Below are 15,994 nucleotides of genomic sequence, written 5' to 3' on the forward strand. Positions count from 1 at the left end.
GGACGCTGGCCCGTCGACGGTGTACAGCGCGTCGTCCTCCGTCAGCCAGATGATGGGTATGAGGGTCCCGGGTTTCGGCACCAAAATGTTAGAGATTTGCTCACTCCAACTTATTTTGCAAGAACCAAACAGACAAGGCAAGTTCTTTTAGACACCTGCAGGTGGAGAGTCCATTCGTCGCTGTCTGAACAGCGATTATCGAATGAAGTCTGAACTCTCCTTCCTGCAAGGGCATATTTATTAGGAAGAACAGAGTGGGGGTGGGAGTGGACAGGTTTGGTGAACCCCCGGCCTCTGATAAGATCAGAGCAGGGGGTGTTTTACACTATAGTGGGAAACAGACTCTGCATTGTGAGGGCCAGACGTGATTGATTCAATTATCACATTGTGAGGGCCAGACGTGATTGATTTAATCATTACAGTCTACATTCCAACATAATCATAGGATCAAACTAACCTGAAAACCCTAACAGTGTGGAAATCAGTACTTGTTTACGTACATGTTTTTCTTGCAGAGTCTTTGCAAGCAGACATTAGCTATTTTGCACGTCATTTCATCATATCTAACAGCAGAAAGGTCTTCTCCGGTTGTTTCCTCTTATCGCCGGCTTGAGATCACCAGACGCAACAAGTTTGGGCTCCTCTTTCCACAGCGATCACAAATGTATAATACATAATAAATCGTAATAAAATATTACTCCGACAATACTGTACTGTAGGAATTTTGTACTTTGCCGTATTAAAAACATTTTATTACATCAAGTCTTGGTGTTTGTGTGATAAATATGCGTGTTGCTAATTCTGTGATGCTTTGCAAGCCTCTCATCTGTCCACCTTTCACTTCGTTTCTGCAGTTTGCCCAGATGAGGGATGCACCTTCAACCATATTTTCATCAAACCTCCAGAAGGCACACAAGTCAATGTGTGGCCTCTGGCATGTCGCTACTTTCAGTGTGTTTCCAAATGTGCAGCAATAGATTGGTACCCAATATGTCAACTGCCAAGCCTTCTGTCTATGATTGGTTGTTTTCCCTCTGGCATGGTGGTTTTTTAAAACTCAAATAATACTCTCAAAGATCGTTTCACTCCAGGATTACTGTCACTATACTGACAGGCAAGAAGTGATTTAAAAAAAAAAAAAAAAAGTAAACTCGCTCTTCAACATTGCCGTTCCCATCTGTGTATAATTAGACTTTTTGGATTGTTTGGGGAAGTCAGAGTGGCTGGTGTAGACTTATTAAAGCATGAAGACACCATGGAAACTCCACACCGGCCGGTCATTCGAACACCCAACTTCAAAACTGTGAGGCAGACATGTTAATCATCAGGCTGTAGCTTTCAATTCTCTTGGGCGTGCGCGCACTTGTGTGCGCGTGTAATGTAGTGGTAATTTGATGCGCCGCAACCTGATCACAACATTCTAAACAGAAAATAGGATAACGAACGTTGTTGGATCAAGACTGAAGTAAACTCATCGGGGCGGGGGCGTTGTAAATATCCAGAAGACGCGCCCTCCCATTGCGGAAGAGGTTTCCATTGCTCTCGTTTGGAAGTGGGAGATAAGCGAGAGAATTTTTTTTTTTTAATCATGCCGAGCACAGTGCAGAGCCTGAAGGTTACTTACAACAATGACAGCGAAAAAAATGCGTTTACAAATGGGGACACCGTGACCGGACAAGTCACTTTGGAAGTGACCAAAGATTTCAAAGCCGAGTCGCTTTACGTCAAGTTTAAGGGAAAGGCTGAGGTGTTGTGGACCGAGAGGCACGGCCAAACAACTGTTACTTACCACTCCAAGGACAAGTATTTCAGCATAACACATTACTTTATTCGAGATGAAGACGCCACCGGTAAGTATGATTTGCTATTTGTGGAGGCCAAAGTTGCATCGCTGTGCAGGTCCAAGCATGTATCATTTGAGATTGCCCAGAGCAGAAATTTGTACTGCGATAGCGGAAATTCTTGTTTGTTTGGTATGGAGGACCAATTAATTCACCGTTATTTGCTTTGTTCTCATCGTAAAACAAATATGTCAGCAAAGCTCACAAAATCTGAAAATAATTTGTACTTTTATTTGTCCACATTAGTTCATATCTTACAAAACGACATTCGAGTACGCCTTTTTTCAACTGCACATACGTTTTCCTTGTTGCGGTCTTGCGCACCCGAATGGGATACTTGGTTTAAGTACGTAAATTGTGTATGTTTTAAACGTAAGCTTAGTAGGCAAAAAAAAAAAAAAAGCTTGTATAAGTAAAGTCACATTATGATGGTGAAAAATAGATTCTACACCTTTTTCAGAATGTATTATACTGCGTTGCAATATCCATTTTGTTTTAAACCATAAAGACTTTTTATGTTGAGAATTTCAAATTGTGTTTTTCTTATCAGTTGACGAGCAATCACTACTGACCAATCATCATGGACAAACCTGTATGTATCCAACACATTACTTCAGCATTTCAGGTAGGTAGATGTTTAATCATTTTCTGCGTTGTTTTTCAGACGGTAATTTACTTGCAACAGGAACTCATGTTTTCCCATTCACCTTTCAGTTCCCTTTACAGTAAGTCATCCTTTGACCGTGTTTGATGTTTATAACCAAAATAATTGAACATGCAAAAATAGAAATAAAATTCTCATAGATAAATTTAATATTACGAGACTACGCTTTAAGAGAAATTATTGTTGTCTGATATTCTGCAAAAGGGAAATGCCATCCTCCTTCACTGGTTCTGTTGGTAAAATTGTGTACCTACTGGAAACCAAGCTGAATAGGTCCATGAGGATACGTACAAAAGATACCATCAAGATTCCCTTCGTGACACAAGTAGTCCCCACCATGTTGCAGGAAATCATGGTAAGTGCACCCTTGGGTCACACGTCTGTGCTAATGTTTGAAATTTTACATACTTTGTACAAGTTACTAAGGTTACTGACGATCCTAGGAAAAGATAATGACTTTGGTGTTGCTTGTTTGTCATGCGCTAACAAAATTCTGATGGATTACATCTGGTTTAAATAAACAGTTACACTCCTGCACTTTATGCAGATAGTCTTGACACTCAATTTACGCTTTCATTTAGGAAGCAATAGACACAGGTGATGACTTTAGTCTTTCTTGTTTATGTGCAAAATACAAATGTATTACTTCTCAGGATTTAACAGCGTAAATATTTCAAAATTCTCAACAATGCTCTCGAAAGTTATGTATCAGACCACGCCAGTGTCCCCTAAAAATTGAGTGAACTGTCTGGGGCTTGAAACACTGCCCTCTACTGTCAACTTGAAAACCGTACAGCAAGGCGTTCTGTAAGCAACGTTAAAAACAAAAGATTCCCTTCTGCTAGATGTTCCCAGCATACCCACCACCAGGTGGTGATCAGTTTCTCCCTTGTATGCGTTTTTCCCTCAGACTCCTCAACATGATTCTAAGGATAAAAAATTGCATTTGTTTAACTCGGGAACTGTAGCGATGGATGTCAAGATTGAAAAATCAGGTTTCATCCAAGGTAAGAGTCCTCAGTGGCATGGATTAGTGTTAACCTCTGCGTAAAGGCTAAATCTATGCTACTTTGTGTTTCAGGAGAGGGCTTAAAGGTTGTAGCCACCATTCAGAACAACTCCACTCGTGAGATCAAACCCAAGTATTGCATCTACAGAAAGCACAGCTTCTTTGCAAGGGGAAAGAGGAGGCTTGATACTAAAGACCTCTTTAAGGAGGTGGGAGAGCCCATTCCTCCATCAGCCAGCCAAACAGTCGAAAGGGTCATCACAATTCCCCATGATTTGGAACCTTCCATCCTCAACTGTAGCATCCTCAAAGCAGAGTACAGAGTCAGGGTAAGTGATTTAAATAAATTAAAAAAAATAAAGAATTAAAATATTTAACAAAACAAGGCAGCAACAACAACAATATGTCCAAAACTAGACCGATAGAAAAGCTAGCTAGTCCAAAGAGGCTATGTTCACATTTCTCACAGTAACTCGCTTTTCCACAGGTTTATTTGGATGTAAAGTACGCTTCAGACCCAGAGATCAAATTTCCCATTATCATCCTTGGAGCCTTAACAGCACCCACTGTGGCAGCAAGTTTGCCTTATACTGAATCTGAATTTGGACCATTTGGATACCAAAACCCAGCAGCCTGGGGCATGTTTTCACAACCACAATCTTATGATCCCCCTCCTCCTTATGAAGCTTATGGCATGTACCCTTCCTTGATGGATAATGGTGGTAAACCCTGATAAGTAATGACATTCTCAAAATGACACAGACCACGATACACATTACAGCTCCTTATTGTTTCTCTCAAACGTTAACCTTCTACATTTTCTGAAAGTGATAGTCCAGTAAAAAAAAAAAGTTTGATCATCAATGTTTGTCGGTGCGTAGGAAAAAAAAAAAAAAAGAATTTGAGTCTATTTGATTCAAACAGGTACGTACATTGTTGCACAAGATTACAATGTGTTATTTTCAAGATGGGGCAGGTGGCATCACATTTTAATCATGTGCCACCAGTGTGCAAAATCAAATTAAATAATATAATATCGTGTTTTAAATTTTTTAGTACTAATCTCAAATCTTGTATTTTACTTTTAGTGTAGCTCTTTTAATCCTCTATAATATAGAGTATAGAGTCTATACCGTTGAAAGCACTTATGTTCTTTCTCCCTCAAACCTAATACATGCATTTTGTGTAACGGTATAAACATTTCTCCTACTATACGGGTTTATATCATGATACTGTAAACATTGTCAGTAAAGATTCATAAGTGAAATGCAGTTGTTGAAGCTGAAAGCTATTTGTCATCAAACTGACACGCTTTGACATTTTTTTTAAATTGTGTGTTGTACGTGTATTATAAATGCATGTCTCTTCTTATACAGTAGAGTTTATATGAGAGCTAATAGTCTATATACAGTCTACATTAAAGATTATTATTACTGTTATTGTTTTAACCTATTGTCTCAAAATAAAATCAACAGTACACTATTATTACTATTAATATCCAATTGTGTTGGTGTTTTTTTTTTTGAACTTTTGTTTCAACCTGACCAAGCCCAATACGTTTAGTTTAAAATGTGAAAAAACCTGACCAACCACAGCATGTCATACACCTCAGCTGATGAAGTGATAAAAACAAAAAAAACGAAACACATATATAGAGGGTGCGGTTGGCAGATGAGGCAAAACCACAGCTTTCTTTGTAAACGCCGACAACATTTTGTATCTTTCTGAAAAATGCCCATTGCTAATTTCGCAATTGAATATGATGCTGTCAATCAACAAAACATCTTCACCAACGGCGATACCGTCAGAGGAAGAATCATTGTGGAGGTGTTAAAAGAGACTCGAATCAAATCCCTGACTTTGATAGCAAAAGGAAAAGGAGAGGCTCATTCATCGAATGAAGACAGCAGTTTTAGTGTTTATGACAAATACTACACCATCAAACGTCAAATCTTGGCAGAAGCAAGGCAAGACGGTAATGTATAGTTTTAATTGTTTTCCTCCGAGAAACAATAACTTCACTCCCGTATGTAAACCTTAATGAAATTGACTGAATGTTATACAGGTGAAACTTTTGAGAGTACCAAAGTTATTTCTCAAGGAAGACATGTATTTCCTTTTTCCTTCAAGATTCCTGACAGGTATTTGATTATTCTTGTTTTGCCATGTCACAACTCAACTATTTTTTCAGGCACTTTTTGTGTTCTTTTATTTTCCTTCACAGAGAAATGCCCTCGTCGTTCAAATGCGCTTTATGTGAAATTGTTCATAAGATCAAGGCAGAGCTCAAACAACCAATGAAGTTGCCAAGAAAGGCTGAAACCTACTTCAAATTTGTCTCCAAACCAACTATGGATATAACTGGACTGATGGTAAGGAACATTTTTTTTATTTTCATGTATGCAATAAAAGTTAACTATTTATCCTAAACACTGAAATGACGTAACAGGAAGTTGTTTTGACAGGTGCCTTGGCATGGTAGCAATAATACAAGTGTCAAATTCTTTGGTTCCGGAGCAGTTGCAATGGACGTTTATAGTGACAGAATAGGATGCAAGCAAGGTAGTCATGTTTATATTATCTATGTAAACTCATTTGACGCAACAGGCAATGAAAATATGCACGTGGGATTTCTCTCTCACACACACACACACACACACACACACACACATGCACACACAAATAACTTTCCGCGTTATAAGGAAACAGGTTCAGTAAGTCGGCAGTCACAAAGCTGAATCATAACATGTGGTCATGTGACATTGACTAGCCAAGGAACAACTGTGATGTCACACACAAGTTTCATTTATTACACAAAGCAATAATATGATGTAATCTTTAATAGCGTCTCCATGAAATGAAGACATCCAAAAGCCTCACCTCATTCCCCCATATTTCTACTGAATGCAGCAGTTCCTTAAATTGATTATAATTGACTTTGACTAAATAAACCTTGCACGCATGTAACTGTATTAACTTTGTAGCTTCCTTATAAAAGTACAACTTGTGTATTTTAGCCATGTAGAATCAGATATGAAGGCTGAAGTTGTTATAGCTATGTCCCTCCCTGTAAAGCGGCAGTTAATTCAAAGTCTTTTTAACCGACTAAACCTTTGCTTTATCTCATCATAGGCGAAACGCTTCAAATCCGAGTTGAAATCCTAAACCATTCAACTCGTTCAGTGACACCAATATTAAAGTTCTACCTGAAGGAAAATTCCCATGGACATGGCCTGCAAAGTATAATTGTGAAAAAGATCCTTCAGATGGAGGGCAAGGCTGTCGCATCCAGTCGCAAAGGCACGGTGATGAAAACGATTGCCATCCCTAGACGACTGCCACCCTCCATCTTGAACTGCAGCATCTTCAGGCTGGAGTACGAGCTGAAGGTAAATCACACAAATTCAACGACCGGCAACCGCCTTACTTCCTTCCATTGCCTTTGGTATATAAGATAACATTTAAATTTAAAATATAAAATGGAACATATTGTTCGATTGTTTCATTACCGTCACACAAATCTTGCAAGTGACTTGTTGCGACTTCTATTTTGACAAGAGCAGTAACAAGTTGACATTTCATTTTACCACTTTAGTCTGGACAGCTGTGGTTTTTTTTTTTTTTTTTTTTTTTTAAACGTTTTTTTACAGTTTTCTGGCGTCACAGTAATGAATTTGTGTCTGCAAATCAGCCAGAGGAGGCAGTGTATTTAGTATTATATTGCTTGGAGTTGTATTACCAGGGCATTGCTTCAAATTTGACAGTACAGAGCACTACCACTGTCAAAGTAAAACTGAACTCCAAATTGTTTGGTAAAAGCTAAGCTTAAAAAATAATAATAATAATAATCTGCAAATTAGATTGATCTAAACTACCCAAGTTTTTAAATTACAATGATAGACTGACAATCTGTGTATGAAATTATATGTTGCTGTCTGAAAACAAATAAGCACCATTTTGACAGGTTTATCTGGATATCAAGTACACCATCGATGAGGGTGTCACAATTCCGATTGTTGTCCTTCCTGACATGCGACAACAGCCAAACCCAGTAGCGTTTGATGTCACACCCCAACAACAGGCAACACTCCAACCTTTGGACTCTCCTCCTGCCTATGAAACCTTGTTCCCTTCTTAGTGTGGTTATGACATACTATGAGGAAGTTGACCATTAGAACACCAATTAACAGCTGCAAGTGAACTAGAACTGGAACAAATGTGTCGTGTACTTGCCGAAATGAACAACTCAAACCAAACCAAAGATGGCAGCAAATACGTGTGAGCAAAACCAAAGTAGGTTTTTTTTTTTCTATAATTTTGAGATTGTCTGCACTTTTTTTTGTTTTTGCTGAGAAATAGATCCACAGATTTATTCTCACTACTATTTATTAGTATACTGCTTTATTGCAACTAAAATACAGACTCAGAAAATTTGTTCATTTGATTTTTTTTATTTTATTAAATACATCACACCATTGTCAAAACGCATACATCCATACAACTGCACCAATAAAAAAACAATTTAAGAAAACAATCCTAGCATCTACTGGCTTCTTTCTAGTAATTGCCAGATTAGGTCTCGTTAACACTTGAAGCTTTCTGTCCAACTGGCTGACAAAGCGTTTCAGATCAAGCAAGGCTGGATGGCTCAAACCTTGATTTAATCATTTGAGCTTTGTGATTGTAGTTTTCATCTTGTTTTCATCAACACTAAATGTGTTAATTCATATAATCTGATTATTGATTAGAATTATGAATGGTTAGTTTGTGGGTAATACTATGTGTGATATCTTGGATGGATTGACTCAATCTGTTGTCATATTTGGGAATGCATTTTTTGAAATAAATAAGGCATATTTTTCATGGGAAACTGTCCAAATTCTAACAGGACAAATCCCAATATTTCTACGAGTGAGCAGACGATTGTCAGTTCCTTAGTGGCACTGACACGTGAACCACTTCTTGAGACAGCCAGGCATCATCAATTCCCTATAACGAATCACACTTTAATATGAGAAATTCCGTCCTGAAATGACATCACTCAAATACAATCCCACACCAAAATGCTTTATTGCAGAACTGCTTTGTTATCCCACTTTGCCATATATACTTGACTGACAGCAATTAATAAATGAGAAGAAGTGAATTTGAGTTGAAAAAGTAAAGAATAGTAGCATCCAAAAAGGCATTGTTGTAGATCATATGTGATTGCTTGTAGGGTGAGTCAGTGTTTGCATTGGTCGAATTTGCGAACATCTTTGGCACAAACATATCTGTTATTGTCAGCGCAAGAGTCGTTGTCCCAGAGGTTATCTAGAAGTGAGCACAAAACAGTGACAACAAAGAAAATCAAATCAATGTTCGTGATTTCACTCAATTATTCGATTAATCCATGCAACCAGCTCAGTGGCAACCAGCTCAGTGGCCTAGTGGTAGAGCAGAGGTTCTTAACCTGGGTTTGATCGAACCCTAGGGGTTCGGTGAGTCGGCTTCAGGGGTTCGGCAGAGCTGGTATGTCATTCCACCCCCGTCGATGGCCGAACACACCTGAATGTTGTGTAAATTCGCGATAACGCATATCTGAACTGGTCTTGCAAAGGCAACAGCAGAAGTCATACTGATTTGCTGGTATGTCATTCCCCCCCCTAAAGAGGGGTTCGGTGAATGCGCATATGAAACTGATGGGGTTCAGTACCTCCAAAAAGGTTAAGAACCACTGTGGTAGAGTGTCCGCCCTGAGATTGGAAGGTTGTGGGTTCAAACCCCGGCCGGGTCATACCAAAGACTATAAAAATGGGACCCATTGCCTCCCTGCTTGGCACTCAGCATTTAAGGGTTGGAATTGGGGGGTTAGATCACCAAATCATTCCCAAGCGCGGCACCGCTGCTGCTCACTGCTCCCCTTTCCCCCAGGGGATGGATCAAAATCACACGGGGATGGGTTAAATGCAGAGGACAAATTTCACCACACCCAGATGTGTGTGTGACAATCATTGGGACTTTAACTTAACTTTAATCCATGCAACAAGCAGTAGTGAATTTGAATCAAACATGCAGCTATTAATAAAAATTGCAAGTAGTAATACGGAATTCACCATCATCTTCAATCTCAATGCAGTTTCCGGGATTGGTGTTAGCGTTGAAGGCAGTGAAACCCACTTTCGTGCCATCGGTCCAGACAAAACTGCCATTCTGAAAGACAAAAGGAACCCGTTTCAGCATAAGACATTATGATGTATGATTCTTAAAGTTTGACATTTTGATTATGGCCAAAAAAACCAAAACGTATCTCCTGCCTCCAGTTGATGCTAAAAAATGCTGCTCTTGTGAGCAGGTTTATTTGTATTTATTTTGTTGTGTGCTTCATTTGTTTAATTTGTTTAGCTTTTTAAATATATGGATCATTGCACGTATTGTGTGCTAAACTAAAGGAAATGGCACTCCCCACATGAGCCTTCCTTGTCCTGTGTGCGTGTGTGTGTGTGTGTGTCTATGTGTGTGTGTGCGTGTGTGCGTGTGTGCATGTGTTCTTTTGAGAATTAAGAAGTTTCACCCCCAATGCTTCGTGAAGTCCAATCCAGACGTCGTCACTAGGGTCAGAAGTGCCTTCCGCAATCAGTTGTAGAACTAGGGTGTTTTCCAAACTACTACGGATTGAGGCCAAATTCCCACCAAGAACGTTGCAGACACTCTGCAAGATGAAACAAGTCATCAATGGAAGTGAGAAAACGTTCCATTCAGCACAAAAAAGCTAACGGTTTCATACTGGTCATGATAGCACAGACTGCATTCAGACGCATCCATGACATTTCATAGACAAATCTATAAATCTCTGCTTTGTGATGCCGTTTTGCTGATTTTGTAAAACGACCCTGTGAAAGACTGTCATACCTCTGCGTCTGGAAATGTTCTTTGGTTATCTTGGAAGATGAAACAGCGTTTGTCCAATTGAGTCCAGCCTTTAGGGCAGGGCTTGTCTGAAACACAATTGGTGTTGGGAAGAAAACGAGATATGATGTTGAATCTGGTAGAAAATGCCAAAATAAAGTTAAAAATTGTTGTTTTTAAGTATCATTGAGAAGCAGCTACCAACCTTTGTCTTTATCTTTATCAGTCCTTTTAGTCCACTGTGAGGAAGGAAAGCTTGTTGTTAAAATCACACTCCAGAATATGCATACAGCTAGAACTCAAAACACCATTGTAAACATGCGTTCCGCTTGACTTACACTAACAGACACCAGTCCGCTGATGGCACAAAAGAGGAAAACTGAGCGAAGAGCAAATGCCATCTGCAACGACAGGAAAGTACCGTCGCTATTAGTTACTGTACAATTTACACTCCTAGTCAAATGAAAACCTCAAAAAAGGCACAAAAGTTGTCGTTGGTTTTTAAAAGCAGGACGGCAAGGTGTGTCGTGATACCTTTGCTGTCGAGACGTTTGATGCTGAGCCTAAGACACAAAGCGCGGTGGGTCCTTTAATATCAGCTTGTGTCAGCTCGAAATTGTACAGTGGTGACCAGAATAGTCACATTAACCAATCAAATAAGCAACCATGCAGTTTCAGAAAAGGGAGGTGCGACAAGGAAAGGACATATCCTCGTTTCATCCTTCACTTACAGGTTTTTCTTTTGACGTCAACACACGCCCAACCATACCAACATAATGACAAGACTACAATTAAGCTTTTGTTAAGCATTACCACAAAGGAAGATGGTTTTGTTTTTTGTTTCTATTATTTTCCCATCCATCCATTCTCTGAAGCGTATCATTGTCACCTAGTCTTTTGAGACTTTTTGCAGGATCCTCGCAATATAAGTGAGAGTGCTCATCAACTTTTCTCGTCGAGAGCACCAGCTAGTCCTTTGGGGTTGACTCGTGTTAGAAGTTCACTAGTAATAAGTGGGGTTGCATGATTACGGCCAACATCAAAACCACAAAAACAGTGTGATCATGATTTTTGACAGTTATTCCTCATGATGGGGAAAACATATGTATTTCTATTACACTACTACTAATATACTACTACTTCTGCAAACAGTTGTCAATGCCACACGAGACTTAAAAAAAAAAAGGAATTCTCATTTTAAAATAAATGCTATATACATATGAAAATAACCAAGAATTAAAATTTCACCAAGGGTGAACGGCATAAATATCTAATTACCGTATTTTTCTGACTATAAGTCGCTCCGGAGTATAAGTCACACCAGCCATAAAATGCATAACAAAGAAGAAAGACATATATAAGTCGCATTAGAATATCTGTCACATTTTTTGGGGAAAATTTATTTGATCAAATCCAACATCAAGAACAGACATGTTATCTTAAAAGGCATTAAACCAAAAAATACAAATGGGCCAGTCATGATCCTGTGGACTGCTGCCAACAAGTTGAGTATTTTCAAGTCAAGTCAAGTTTATTTACACAGCCCTAAATCACAGGCAAGTCTCAAAGGGCTTCACATGTACAAAAAAAAAAAAGAGTAAATACAAGATGGAAATGGAAATTGTTTTTGTCAAAAAGAAACGATAGGTATTTTTCCATCCATAAGCCAGGTGGATGGGTGGATCCTCGGGTACACATCTGGTTGGCAGTGGCACGCATACAGACTGCTTTGACATTTTAATGAATTGGCAACAATCAAGCCCAGGCAGCATTCATTAGTTGCCACTCCTTTGATGGCACTTTAAGATTCTTTAAAGTGTAATTTTGACTTTTGGTAACTTATTAAGTTTGACATGAAAAAATAAGAGGCTGTCCTCCTAAATGAATTGATAAAGTAACAAACGATTGATTATCAAATTAATTGACAACTATTTAATAATCAAGTCATTTATCTCGATTTTTTGACAGTTTAATTAGTGATGAAATAATGAGCCCTAGCTTTGCACTGAATTAGCTTAGCTAGCTCAGTGTAAATGACTGCATAAACTTGCAGAAGAAATATAATTTAGTTAGTTAGTTTGTTTCCTCTCTAATTTGTAATTAGTTTTGATAACTGGATGTTGCGTACCAGAGATTGCGTAGCGCACGCGGAACAAGGAAGTAGAGACGAGCGGGAGAGGAGCGAGAAGAGTGACAGTAACAAGCGAAATAGACAGCGAGAGGAGCGATTGAACGACGAAAGTTAATTTCGTCTAGACCTAGTGTTTTTCATTTTTAACTTGCCAACGGCTCTCACGGTAACTGTGTTTCAAAGAATAACTTTTGTGTTGTTGACTTAAGTTGTTGACTGTAACGTCTATTGTGCAGTGTCAATGTGTGCTTGTAACGTACGTTACAAGCACACATTGACAAACACGTGTTTGTGAAGTCACGCGGTGTTGGATATGTATAGGTTCTGTAATGTCAAATATTAATTTGTTTCATTTCATGTTTCTAGTTTTCACGGTCTTTGTTTATTTATGAGAAGATTAGATATTTATAAACATCAGTACGGGGCGTGGAGTTTTTGACCTGGAGTAGCTACACTTAGCACAGAATTCATGGATGTTATCTATCCAGGAGATGTTACTTCAGGATAAAACTTGTTCAATTCTATGGGAGTTCAACTCTGCATGAAGAAAAAGGTTGTGAATTGGGGTTGATAGCAGCCGACGGCCATGTTGAGACCATGCCCGTTTATTGCAGAATCACTGGAAGAAACTTTGTGTCCACAAGGGATGGTGGTTTACTGACTCAACTGTTTATTTCAAATATACATGGGGAAACTCGCAAGAAATGTCTTTTGAACCTTTTTATACAGGAGGGTTAATTAGAGTATAAGCATGTATGAAATTATATTTTGCTGTCTGAAAACAAATAAGCACCATTTTGACAGGTTTATCTGGATATCAAGTACACAGTCGATGAGGGTGTCACAATTCCAATTGTTGTCCTTCCTGACATGCGACAACAGCCAAGCCCTGTAGCGTTTGATGTCACACCCCAATAACGGGCAACCCACCAACCTTTTGACTCCTTTCCTTCCTTTGTTCTCTTCTTAGTGTGATTATGACATACTATGAGGAAGTTGACCATTAAAACACCAATTAACAGCTGCAAGTGAACTGGAACTGGAACAAAGGTGTTGTGTACTTACCGAAATAAACAATTCAAACCAAACCAAAGACGGCAGCAACTATGTGTGAGCAAAACCAAAGTAAGGCATATTTTTCATGGGAAACTGTCCAAATTCCAACAGGACAAATCACCATATTTCTACAAATATGCAGACAATAATCAGTTCCTTAGTGGTACAGACACGTGAACCACTTCTTGACACAGCCAGGCTTTGTTGAAGACATACATCAATGACCTCAATTCCCTATGACAAATCACACTTTGATAAGCGCTTCAAAAATTCCGTCCTGAAATGACATCACTCAAATACAATCCCACACCAAAATGCTTTATTGCAGAACTGATTTGTCATCCCACTTTGCCATATATACTTGACTGACAGCAATTAATAAATGAGAAGAAGTGAATTTGAGTTGAAAAAGTAAAGAATAGTAGCATCCAAAAAGGCATTGTTGTAGATCATATGTGATTGCTTGTAGGTTGAGTCAGTGTTTGCATTGGTCGCATTTGGCAACATCTTTGGCACAAACAAATCTGTTTTCGAACGTGCAAAGTTCGTTGTCCCAGAGGTTATCTAGAAGTGAACACAAAACAGTGACAACAAAGAAAATCAAATCAATGTTCGTGATTTCACTCAATTATTCGATCAATCCATGCAACAAGCAGTAGTAAATTTGAATCAAATATGCAGCTATTAATAAAAATTGCAAGTAGCAATACGAAATTCACCATCATCTTCAATCTCAATGCAGTTTCCGGGATTGGTGTTAGCGTTGAAGGCAGTGAAACCCACTTTTGTGCCATCAGTCCAGACAAAACTGCCATCCTGAAAGACAAAAGGAACCCGTTTCAGCATAAGACATCATGATGTATGATTCTTAAAGTTTGACATTTTGATTATGGCCCAAAAAAAAAAAAACGTATGTCCTGCCTCCAGTTGATGCTAAAAAATGCTGCTCTTGTGAGCAGGTTTATTTGTATTTATTTTGTTGTATGCTTCATTTGTTTCATTTGTTTAGCTTTTTAAATATATGGATCATTGCACGTATTGTGTGCTAAACTAAAGAAAACGGCAATCCCCACATCAGCCTTCCTTGTTCTGTGTATGTGTGTGTGCGTGTGTGTGTGTGTGTGTGTGCGTGTGCGTGTGCGTGTGTGTGTGTGTGTGTGTGTGTGTGTGCGTATGTGTTCTTTTAAGAATTAAGAAGTTTCACCCCCAATGCTTCGTGAAGTCCAATCCAGACGTCGCCACCAGGGTCAGAAGTGCCTTCCGCAATCAGTTGTACAACCATGGCGTTTTCCAAACTACTACGGATTGAGGCCAAATTCCCACCAAGAATGTTGCAGACACTCTGCAAGATGAAACAACTCATCAATGGAAGTGAGAAAACGTTCCATTCAGCACAAAAAAGCTAACGGTTTCATACTGGTCATGATAGCACAAACTGCATTCAGATGCATCCATGACATTTCATAGACAAATCGATAAATCACTGCTTTGTGATGCCGTTTTGCTGATTTAGTAAAACGACCCTGTGAAAGACTTTGTCATACCTCTGCGTCTGGAAACGATCTTTCGTCATCTTGGAAAATGAAACAGCGTTTGTCCAATTGAGTCCAGCCTTTAGGGCAGTAATTGTCTGAAACACAATTGGTGTTGGTAAGAAAACGAGATATGATGTTGAATCTAGTGCAAATGCCAAAATAAAGTAAAATATGGTTGTTTTTAAGTATCATCGAGAAGCAGCTACCAACCTTTGTCTTTATCTTCATCAGTCCTTTTATTCTGTGAGGAAGGAAAGCTCATTGTTAAAATCACACTCCAGAGTATGCATACAGCTAGAAATCAAAACACCATTGTAAACATGCGTTCCGTTTGACTTACACCGGCAGACACCAGTCCGCTGATGGCACAAAAGAGGAAAACTGAGCGAAGAACAAATGCCATCTGCAACGACAGGAAAGTACCGTCGCTATTAGTTACTGTACAATTTACACTCCTAGTCAAATGAAAACCTCAAAAAAGGCACAAAAGTTGTCGTTGGTTTTGAAAAGCAGGACGGCAAGGTGTGCCGTGTTACCTTTGCTGTCGAGACGTTTGATGCTGAGCCTAAGAGACGAAGCGCGGCGGGTGCTTTTATATCAGCTTGTGTCAGCTCCAAATTGTACAGTGGTGACTAGAATAGTCACATTACCCAATCAAATAAGCAACCATGCAGTTTCAGAAAAGAGAGGTGCGATAAGAACATATCCTCGTTTAATCCTTCACTTACAGGTTTTTCTTTTGACGTCAACACACACCCAACCATACCAACATAATCAAGAGACTGCAATTAAGTTTTTGGCAAGCATTACCACAAAGGAAGATGGTTTTATCTTTAGTTTCTATTATTTTTCCATCCATCCATTCTCTAA

At 39.0% G+C, this 15,994-nt stretch overlaps 4 protein-coding genes across 4 annotated transcripts; 2 read left to right on the forward strand and 2 right to left on the reverse strand.

Moving 5' to 3' along the window:
• The first annotated feature begins 1,266 nt into the window (after nucleotides 1-1,266).
• On the forward strand, nucleotides 1,267-5,011 carry LOC125994621 (arrestin domain-containing protein 3). The gene is made up of 7 exons (XM_049763990.2): nucleotides 1,267-1,850; nucleotides 2,392-2,433; nucleotides 2,506-2,566; nucleotides 2,710-2,860; nucleotides 3,416-3,512; nucleotides 3,587-3,843; nucleotides 4,002-5,011. Exons 1-7 carry the CDS (start codon nucleotides 1,589-1,591, stop codon nucleotides 4,245-4,247), a joined length of 1,116 nt encoding a protein of 371 aa, XP_049619947.1. The 5' UTR covers nucleotides 1,267-1,588; the 3' UTR covers nucleotides 4,248-5,011.
• Nucleotides 5,012-5,070: 59 nt separating this feature from the next.
• LOC125994626 (arrestin domain-containing protein 3) lies at nucleotides 5,071-8,048 on the forward strand. The gene is made up of 6 exons (XM_049763994.2): nucleotides 5,071-5,489; nucleotides 5,580-5,655; nucleotides 5,739-5,886; nucleotides 5,980-6,076; nucleotides 6,647-6,903; nucleotides 7,479-8,048. The coding sequence occupies exons 1-6, from the start codon at nucleotides 5,246-5,248 to the stop codon at nucleotides 7,650-7,652; spliced, it is 996 nt and encodes a 331-aa protein (XP_049619951.1). The 5' UTR covers nucleotides 5,071-5,245; the 3' UTR covers nucleotides 7,653-8,048.
• A 512-nt stretch (nucleotides 8,049-8,560) lies between these two features.
• Nucleotides 8,561-11,085, reverse strand: LOC125994630 (rheacalcin-2). The gene is made up of 7 exons (XM_049764003.1): nucleotides 10,937-11,085; nucleotides 10,741-10,803; nucleotides 10,608-10,641; nucleotides 10,406-10,491; nucleotides 10,068-10,205; nucleotides 9,610-9,706; nucleotides 8,561-8,827 (listed from the first exon to the last, which is right to left on the reverse strand). The coding sequence occupies exons 2-7, from the start codon at nucleotides 10,801-10,803 to the stop codon at nucleotides 8,739-8,741; spliced, it is 507 nt and encodes a 168-aa protein (XP_049619960.1). The 5' UTR covers nucleotides 10,937-11,085; the 3' UTR covers nucleotides 8,561-8,738.
• Nucleotides 11,086-13,886: 2,801 nt separating this feature from the next.
• On the reverse strand, nucleotides 13,887-15,812 carry LOC137839504 (struthiocalcin-2-like). Its single transcript, XM_049764005.2, has 7 exons — nucleotides 15,661-15,812; nucleotides 15,465-15,527; nucleotides 15,335-15,365; nucleotides 15,134-15,219; nucleotides 14,794-14,931; nucleotides 14,309-14,405; nucleotides 13,887-14,153 (listed from the first exon to the last, which is right to left on the reverse strand). The coding sequence occupies exons 2-7, from the start codon at nucleotides 15,525-15,527 to the stop codon at nucleotides 14,065-14,067; spliced, it is 504 nt and encodes a 167-aa protein (XP_049619962.1). The 5' UTR covers nucleotides 15,661-15,812; the 3' UTR covers nucleotides 13,887-14,064.
• Nucleotides 15,813-15,994: the final 182 nt, after the last annotated feature.

The sequence above is a fragment of the Syngnathus scovelli genome, chromosome 3, assembly GCF_024217435.2.
Source record: "Syngnathus scovelli strain Florida chromosome 3, RoL_Ssco_1.2, whole genome shotgun sequence".
NCBI classification, from domain to species: Eukaryota; Metazoa; Chordata; class Actinopteri; order Syngnathiformes; family Syngnathidae; genus Syngnathus; species Syngnathus scovelli.

Excerpts from the sequence above, each read along its gene's own strand:
- LOC125994621 (XM_049763990.2), top strand. The coding sequence starts at position 1,589 with ATGCCGAGCACAGTGCAGAGCCTGAAGGTTACTTACAACAATGACAGC. Across the intron at positions 1,851-2,391 it reads TCGAGATGAAGACGCCACCG|TTGACGAGCAATCACTACTG; the intron begins GTAAGTATGATT and ends TTTTCTTATCAG. Across the intron at positions 2,434-2,505 it reads CAATCATCATGGACAAACCT|ACGGTAATTTACTTGCAACA; the intron begins GTATGTATCCAA and ends GTTGTTTTTCAG.
- LOC125994626 (XM_049763994.2), top strand. The coding sequence starts at position 5,246 with ATGCCCATTGCTAATTTCGCAATTGAATATGATGCTGTCAATCAACAA. Across the intron at positions 5,490-5,579 it reads GGCAGAAGCAAGGCAAGACG|GTGAAACTTTTGAGAGTACC; the intron begins GTAATGTATAGT and ends AATGTTATACAG. Across the intron at positions 6,077-6,646 it reads CAGAATAGGATGCAAGCAAG|GCGAAACGCTTCAAATCCGA; the intron begins GTAGTCATGTTT and ends ATCTCATCATAG.
- LOC125994630 (XM_049764003.1), bottom strand. The coding sequence starts at position 10,803 with ATGGCATTTGCTCTTCGCTCAGTTTTCCTCTTTTGTGCCATCAGCGGA. Across the intron at positions 10,642-10,740 it reads GCGGACTGGTGTCTGTTAGT|TGGACTAAAAGGACTGATAA; the intron begins GTAAGTCAAGCG and ends CCTTCCTCACAG. Across the intron at positions 8,828-9,609 it reads CATTGAGATTGAAGATGATG|ATAACCTCTGGGACAACGAC; the intron begins GTGAATTCCGTA and ends GCTCACTTCTAG.
- LOC137839504 (XM_049764005.2), bottom strand. The coding sequence starts at position 15,527 with ATGGCATTTGTTCTTCGCTCAGTTTTCCTCTTTTGTGCCATCAGCGGA. Across the intron at positions 15,220-15,334 it reads TGATGAAGATAAAGACAAAG|ACAATTACTGCCCTAAAGGC; the intron begins GTTGGTAGCTGC and ends ATTGTGTTTCAG. Across the intron at positions 14,932-15,133 it reads GATCGTTTCCAGACGCAGAG|AGTGTCTGCAACATTCTTGG; the intron begins GTATGACAAAGT and ends TTCATCTTGCAG.